This window comes from Electrophorus electricus, chromosome 24 (genome assembly GCF_013358815.1).
Source record: "Electrophorus electricus isolate fEleEle1 chromosome 24, fEleEle1.pri, whole genome shotgun sequence".
NCBI lineage: Eukaryota > Metazoa > Chordata > Actinopteri > Gymnotiformes > Gymnotidae > Electrophorus > Electrophorus electricus.
This window is the reverse complement of record NC_049558.1, coordinates 99,143-108,132: the sequence shown is the minus strand read 5'-3', so window position 1 is coordinate 108,132 and position 8,990 is coordinate 99,143. Positions and strand designations below refer to the sequence as shown.

The following is an 8,990-nucleotide window of genomic DNA, read 5'->3' as shown; positions in this document are numbered from 1 at the left end:
ATACAAACCTTCCTCCACATGAAATATGTGATTTTTAAGGCCATGAAGAAAAGGCAAAAAAAAAGGACACTTCCGGACAGTGAAAGACTGGCTTTCTCAGAGGCTTTTGGGAAGACTGGCTTTCCCAGAGGCTGGTGGGAAGACTGGCATTTCTTGGATGCTGCTTTACATTTTGTGGCTCCTTCTTGAAGTTGTTGTAGCAACTGGCAGTGGAGTTTGAATGAGGTGCATGTCAGTATCATTTATCACCAAAGGCCCCAGCTCCTCCCACAGGAGCAAGCCATTGCCAAAACACTTTCAGAACAAAACACATCCATTGCATCCTCTGACCTCACACTGCTCCTCTGCCCTTTGAGATCTTAATTCAGTAGTTTTATTCAGTAGTTTCAGAAGTTTTGTCTTTTAAACAATCTTTTTTTTTTTTTTTTAACGTTCATGGTTTCTATGAGTAATTTCTTATTTGCAGGAACATTTAAGCTTATGTCTATATCGATATGAGAACTGTACCTGACTACATAGAAAAAAAATTTTTTTTTTTTTTGAAGATTAAACAGTAAAAAAAAACCCTGAAGAATCAGTACAAGGCAGTATTACCTTGAAGTTGTCTAGTGCCAATAAACTATGCAGAACATAGGATACCATTTGTAACATATTTATATCAGCATTTGTGGTGTTAGCTTTTAGCTTTTCATACTACACTTCTTAGCAGGAAACCAATACACAGATACACAGAAAGAAATTACACACAAATGATGTGTAATTAGGTGATTCATTAATCATGCTTGATTTTAATGTCACTACCATCTGCCAGCTTATGTTACCCATATTCCATAACTACTGCATAACCAGACTGAAAGGCAATGCAAACTGTGCACAACAAACAGGAAAAAAGTATAAATAAGTCATTCATATAAAAATACTCTTTTACAAAATATACTCTTTTACCAATTATTTTCAACGTAATTCCATGTCTGGATATATCACTATACTAATTAAAATTATGCTTGTAGTCAGTAGTTATTCCACCACTTCACCAAATGGTGATTCTCCAAACTAGCAGCAAATAGAGGGAAACACAGAGAGACATGAACTATCACTACATGCCTCCACTGCTGTATTTTTAGGTTCCAGTGAGAATCTGATTTCAGTGTGAATCTGATTTCAGTGTGAACTGATTCTGCGTTCACAAACATGCAAGGCTGCACTACTACTACTTCGTAGCACCTGAATGATGAATAAATAAATAAAATTGTTTCTCTAAATGAATCGTCAGTTATCTCTAACGTTGAGTTGTGCCATTACAAGTTGCACACACCTATCGTTATGAGTCTAACTTGGAGGAAGGGAAAGTCTAGTAGCTTAGATGCATTTCAGACAGCTCCAGACTCGCCCATTCTCAACGTGTGCCGCAGGCCTGTTAAGATAAGCAGGGCCCTATGAGGAGCTGAGGTTATGAATGGATGCACTTCATTCAGTCTTACAAGTCCAGGACCATGTCATTTTTCTCCCCATCCTCTAGTCATTTTTAAGGTCTGCTTTTAAAGTCTTTCTCCAGTGTTCAGCCCTGACACTCATGGATACATTCCATGAGGAGGCAATGTGCAAAAAAGACAACAGCAAACGTCTGACATCAGGGCTTTGAGATGTTCATCAGTAGACTCAGCATCCCACCCACAAAAAACGTGGTGCAGACTTACCACCCCACCCCTCCCGCACCACAGCAGGGCGGAGCCCCCAAAGGTGAGGGGGTCCAATGATCACTCTTTAAAACCACAAGAGCAAAGCCAAGTTCACTTGCAGGTGTAGACCTCCGTCCGCTCGCTGCAGGTGTTGCACTTGACGTAGCAGCACCAGAGGAACTTGCAGTTGCACTGCCACACGCGCGAGTACTGGTGTGTGTCATAGCCACGCCCACAGCACATCAGGTCGCAGCTGCTCGGGTGGTGCGCCACAGTCTTGTTGCACACACGGCCATGCGTACCCACACTGCCTGTCACCACATCCGGCTCGCAATAGCTAGGGGACTTGTCGATGTACACCAGGTCCGTGTCCATGGGCTTGCGATAGGAGAAGGGCTTCTTGATCTTGAGGAAGGTGGGGCGTTTGTTGCGGCTGGCCTTCACGGGCTCCACCAGCACGGCCTGGCTATACTTCTCCTTCAGGATGTAGCCCAGCTCCCGAAACTTGGGCAATGTGGTCCAGCAGGTCTTGGTGGTGCAGGAGCCCGACACGCCGTGACACTTACACTCCAGTCTCATGTTCCTCTCCAGGACCTAAAGCAGAAAAACTCCTTAGTCAGCTACTTTCAGACAAATGTATCATGGATTACAACACTCTGGGGTTTTTGTTATTGCAACCAATATATAGTTCCGCGTATATAGTATTATATACCATACTGTAATTACAATAGAATTACAACCTGATTTGATTTTACAGTGAGCATGGGCATAAAATGCAAAAACAGCAGTATTGCATTCATGGTAAAAATACTCAAATTAGAGTTACATAATCCACCATTATTCACTATACAAATGTGGATGAACCTCTTAGGTTTTGGGAAGATTTGGAATCTGACACTATGTCAGTGTTAAGTGAATCCCTCCTGACAATAGCAAGGTGCCCCTACAACTTACTGCCCTGTCAGAAAAAAGTCTCCTGTCCCAGCTGAACTGATATGATTAATGAGCATAGGTCACCTGATATAGTAACTCTGTCTATAGTGTATACACAAGTGCAACTATCAGATGTCAGGCTATGCATGTGTGGTTATACCTTACCTTACACAAGAAAAAGAAACAGAGTTAAAGGAAAGAGCTGAATAAAATCTTAGAATTACCATGAATTTCATCTCTTAAAAGTGTGGTCTCATATATTTTACATCAAAGTTTCAGAGCTCTTCTGGGTTATTGGGAAGAAAGTATTTTCTTTTTTAACATTTCTCCAGTGTTCAGATCAAACACCCCAAATGTTCCCAAAGCAATATACCTAAATGTCAAAGCTTTGCTATTCTCAAGTAATGGTGAATACGGTCTGATAACACACAACTGCAGTTGTGCATCACACCATGGGGCATCTTAAAAATGCCATCATTTAAAATGTTATTTGGCAAGAGAAGTTCAGTATTTAAAATGGTACTGTTAGCCTTGCACAAAGTTTTCCTCTTTGCCTGAGCATCACCAATAAAACTGACCTTTCTGAAGTCGCTTCTCTGTTAACATACCAGTGACAAAAACCATGGGCAGCTTTTGTTAGCTCCTGCTTAGCACTGGGCAATGAAAGCCAAGATCTTAACCAATGTCATTACATGAGCCAGCATAAATTAAGACTGTGGATAAGGACGTTCCCAACAGAGGCCTCCTTTAATGGCCCGGAGACAAAACATACAGATAGAATGAACCTGGAAGCATAGTCAGTCCACTAAGAGGCAATTTAGCCGCTTAGATAAGCCAGTGTGAATTCAGCTGTTCCATGAGGAGGGAAAAATGGCAGCTGTGAATTGGCTGTGTAATGTCAGCATGGAGGCCCTATGTGAGGGGATGATGCTCGAGTCATGAATCGTCTCTCTGTGACGAGGAGTTGGACAAGCCAGACACAAGATGGAGACTTCTTTTCCTCCTCATTAAACTCAACCAACAGGGGAAAATGAGATTTGTTCTGTGTCTGCCAAAACTCTGCCACTGGAAGCTGAAGAGGAGCCCAAATCTAAAGCTGACAGGCGCATACGTTTAACGAGGTCCACTTGTGATAGCAAGAATTCCTGTTTTTCATATAGAAGCACAACAAAAGGCTTTTATCAGGCTCAAGATTTAGTTGAAGATATTAACCTGCACCACATCAAAGACAACTGGCAGCTGGTGTGGAAAGGGAGGACTTTCAGATGCAGGTGAAAGTGAAAACGGCATTTAACAGCACAAGGTGTTCTGAGGAAACTAAAAGGTCTGACAAACAACAACAACACAGCATCAGAGATGAAACATGTTACCTTTTTCACCATTTGATGAAGAGAGGAACATCATGAGGGCTCCCAGTGTGAGTCAGTGAGTTGTAAACTGAGCAGAACATAGGGGAGCTGATGCTTTTGTGTAGTTCCAGTGTGTTTGCAATTCTCTGATCTGGTTTGTAATCAAACTCTGCCACTTAAACTGCTCTTACCCCTAAAAGCTTCCCATTATTGCACTGCCAGCTCAGTTTTGGCTTCCATGCCAGGCTGCTGACGTCCAGGCACTGCACTGCCAAGTTTACTGACTACGTTCAGACTCTGACTTTACTTTGATCCATTTAGTGTGACCACTTGGCCAATAAGAGACCAAGTAGTAATAATCTACCAATAGCTAATGGGAAAAACAGTAATAACAACCAAATAGAGTAAGCCATGGTTACACCTCACATCTTTCTAGCTCAGTGGCTGTCAAATTAAATTGTGATTTGTTTTCCCTGATGAAATGGCAAAACAAGCCAAAAATACAAACACACAAGTGATGGGATATTGTGAACATTTATGGATTATTTAGTGACAACAGCCTATCTGTTGCCATGTACAGTTTGGTTTAGACAACCTTCAATTCTTCATGAGTTGCTTGGATCTGTTTTGATGACAGACAATTCTCAACCAAATGGCATGTGTAAAGATGCCCTGACCCCCTCCGCCAACACTGCCACATCATTGTCTCTGCTGATTTGACCAAAGGATGCACCGCTGAACTGAAAGCTGTCCAGCTATGGTGACCAGCTAAAGCTGTTCAGCTGTGATCAGAAACAGACCAGTGAGGAAAGAGGTCAAATGTAGCTAATGGATGGTGCCTGGGAATATATGTACTAAAATCTGTACCTGTACACCCATAAAATGTAATAGATGTGAAGTAAGTATAGGTGTATTGTAGAGGTTTCCACTAACATAGGGGATGAGTGTACACTATGGAGATGAGGACCACATAAGAACCATTACACTGCTCTTTCTGCCAGATTAATATGTCGAATTGTATGCATGATGATAAAGGGTTAAAAACACAATTAGTTAATTAATGCATGGATTTATTTTTGGAATTCCTACTCTTGTATACGTACCTTCCGCCCCACCTCATTGTTGTGGAGGTTCATGAGCGTTCTGGCACTCTGCTTGATCTCGCGTGCATCCACGAACACCTTGGAGAAGCCCAGGCCGTAGTGGACGTCGGCTGAGCAGCCGCCCCACTTCCAGCCATCGGCGCGTCCATAGAAACCTTGCTTCTCTTTGTCACAGCTGCAGTCACTCAGGTTGCCCTGTGTGCACGCCGCTGTGATAGCATGTGCCACCCCCGCTGCAATGATGGCATAGGTGAATGCAGCCTCTTTACTGCCTGAAACACACACACACACACACAAACACACACATACACATGAATATACACAAACACGAACAAACACATGAACACATACACATAATTATATATATGCACACACAGACACACAAATACACACACACAGATACCCACCTACACATACACTCAACACACACAGTGTGTACCAAATCGTCCACATATTTTAAAAGTGATCTGTAAGGTGGACCATTTCATGTTTGTGAACACATGAGCTGTTTATTACAGTAGACATGTAAATGTGAAGTTTTAATTACAGTGCTGATTCTCCTATTGAGAAATATATGTTTCTTTTTTTGCAGAAATGCCCATTGCAAGCATCAAGTATTTGTATATTGTATATGTATATCTTTTTGATACTCATGAAAAAAATCTAAAGTTAAACAACTCAAGTGTCTTTGGAGCATTTTCTAAAAAATTCACCTAAATACTGTTAAACTTTAGTCCACTGTCCACATCGCTAATACAAACTTCAGTACAGCGACCATGTTTTTGGCTAGTAACACATGACACATATGTCACAACTGCACTGAAATGAGGTTTGTGAGAGGTGAAATGCATTCATGTCTATTAATTATTCTGCACAGAGGTGCTGCACTGTGAAAAAGAAACGCTATTGATCATCTTAGTCAAACTGGTATTACATAGCGGGAGTGAACACCTGCACCCATAAGGTTAGCACCTATCTCCTGTGTTATAAATCATCTACAAACAGCGGTTATGCAGGATTGGTGTTTAGGTACCAGCCAACCTGGATGCATATAATGCAGGGCAGGTCAATCATAACAGGCTTACACTTAATAAGGCACCTGCATTTAATAACCTTCTTTCTAACAGAACTGAAACTTACAGTACACTGTACTTCCCACCATGTTTTAGAGTGAATAGTGTACAGTATTATTTAACAGTATTATTTACACTGTAAAGTATATTACAGTAAAGTTTATTACAGTATTATTTACACTGTAGGTTAGAGCACTCCTACTTCAGTTCTATAAACAGACTATTTTCTGATACTGTGGATTTGCTGGAGTACACCAATTTGGCACGTGATCAAGCCGGGCTACTAATCTGCAATGGCACTGCGCTGTGAAGGAAAACAAAGTAATTTGTCTGTTTTCTTTTATTTTCAGTTAAACACATCGTAACACATACCCGTGGAAAGACCTCGCTAGCTGTAAATGCTAGATAAACAGATAAGAAAACACAAAAATATGTGAATGCTTCTCTCAGAAAGTCACTTTTCATTTAGAAAAGGGATTGACGAACTTGCTGACAGCTTTCTTCCTATACAGTTCTACTTAACGCTAAACAATAACTGCAAACAAATGTCCGATACCTCTCACCCAAGTAAAGGGCTTCACTAACGGGCAAGAAAACCATGTATTTACGCACTCGCCCGCAGCCGTAGTTGCTGTTTTTGAGGTAAAAGATTTTTGTGCTACCGCGCGGCCAAGGATTTGAATAACAATAAATACTAAAGTCTTTTTTTTTTTCATATCAGAGATGATAGCAGGAATGTTTATTTAAAAGTACAACGCTAAACTAACCAAAAACAACGTATCTTTTGCTGTCTGACTTTTAGAGGGCTCTTAAAAGGTGATTGGGTGCGTGCATCTGCACGCTTGCACGACCCCAGGTACAAACACGCGCTCATGTCATCTGACAGACATCTCAGGCATGTGGGACGGAAGTCTAAGGTGAACCCGGTCGATCATTTCGTGAACTTTTCAAACCAACCTAATCCATCTTCACGCATTGCCACTGGGCTGTTCAGAATCAGGTTTACCTGAGTTGTAACTCAAATCAATGCGCACATTTCCCTTTACAGTGAAGCCGTTGTGTAACGTCTGCCCCCATAGACCCGTAAGGTACGTGATGCAGTCGAGCTTTAAAAGTTTTGCAACATACCCACTTTCAACTCTTTTCCGAAGACAGTTCTCTCTCCAAGGGCAGAACAGTTCCAACGACCGTTCCTGAACTGAAATTGGCATTCATTAATCCCCATTTTGGGCTCCCTGTCCGATAACAATGATTGCGTCCGGTCGACTTTGGCAGATGATCCGTTGTCGGGGTACGAGTCCGGGGATCTTGTTGCATATGATGCTAGCTCCTAGCGCTATTACCGATGAGAAACCCCTAAAATTAACAAGACAGAAAAATCCGTTGTCCGTTATTCAAAAGTTGAAGTGCAAAAAGCAAGGCTTCGCTTGTCCCACTAAACTAATTCTACAGTAACAAAAGCAGAAGCATAAAAGCAAAAAGTTAACAGTAATAGATGTGTGTATGTGTTTTAAATGAGAATACTCGTTTCAGTGTTTTTATACAATATACAACTTCTCTGCGTTTCCGAGACGCGTCCTGAGAGGTGCCGTGTCAGAGACCGCGCAGTGCGCACTCGCACAGCTCCGAGCGAGAGAAAAATACGATATCCGAAGACTTACACAAACACGGCTCTTAGACAAAAAGAAATGGGTAAAATGTATACTGTGTTCTATGTAGGTTTTACAGCCTGTTCCACATTGCGATTAAGCAATAATTCTAAATGTTCGTTCCGTTTCACACTGGCGAACACTACATAAACTTTTCATACCTCCTTTCATACTTTCAGCCTATTGTGCGACAGTTCATTAAGATGAACCGTGAAGCTCTTAAGATTTCATGTTATGTCAAAGAATAGCCCAGAATCCATGTACGAATAGTCGAAATGCAGATTGATCTCCGTCATAACTCACCCAATTTTCAAGTAGATTATTCCAAGACAAAGAAAAACGCGAAACATCCAGCGTCGCGTTTTTCTGCTCATGGTGATCGCGTGTCTGTTTCCCGCAATGATAACTTGGAAGTGTAAAACTAAAAATGATGTTCAGTTGGCAACTGTTTTACCGAAGTCGGCTCGAGTCCTAAAAGAAACGCGTCCTCCCGTCATGTGTATTTCTTGCAGCTCGCGTCATCAGAACGCAGATACACGGCTTTGAGCTCGCGCAGTAATGCTGGTGGAAAGATGGGCACGCAGCTCGCTGATGTGATATCAAACTGCCTCGTGCCGTGTGATGTCTCTAAAGCGCACTTCAGTGCACGAGTCCTACAGTGGGGCGTGTTCTGGGCTGCAAGGACTGAGCCCACCTGTGGAGGCCGAGAGACAAGCCTACTGCACGAACGACAATTCACCTGTTCATTGTTTTTATTTTTATATGAGTGATTTCTTAATGAGTACAGGTTCGCGCTGAAGGTTATTGCGTATGACTATTTCAAGGGACTTGCACGCCCATAATACGATTAGGCATTTTCTTACATTATATGATCTAAGATCTAATTTTTTGTTCCCTTTAAATTGAAGTGACGGTGAGACACGAGCGTTTTTAAGTTAGAAAGCTATTAGGAAAATAATTGTATTTATTTGGTTCGTTTGTAACGTAACAATAACCCAAACCATGTGTGTTTCATTCTACAGCCTTATCGGGCGTTTATACATAGAGTTGACTAGTTCACTGCATTATATAAGTTTAATTACCAGATGTAGAATTGGTAGCTTGGTATTGGTCTTGGATGCGCGTGTTGTTCCATATGCAAAAAATGGCAATTGGGAACGACTGCTGGTATTGCTCCCCCTGCTGATACACTGCGTCACGTGCT

General features: G+C 41.7%; 1 protein-coding gene across 1 annotated transcript; it reads right to left on the bottom strand.

Moving 5' to 3' along the window:
* Positions 1 to 638: 638 nt before the first annotated feature.
* LOC113572305 (protein Wnt-7a) lies at positions 639 to 8,385 on the bottom strand. The gene is given in 5 exon segments (XM_027001740.2): positions 639 to 2,273; positions 5,065 to 5,336; positions 7,266 to 7,365; positions 7,367 to 7,493; positions 8,090 to 8,385. Coding segments are annotated over 5 exon segments (1,053 nt in total). The 5' UTR covers positions 8,161 to 8,385; the 3' UTR covers positions 639 to 1,790.
* Between the last annotated feature and the right edge of the window lie 605 nt (positions 8,386 to 8,990).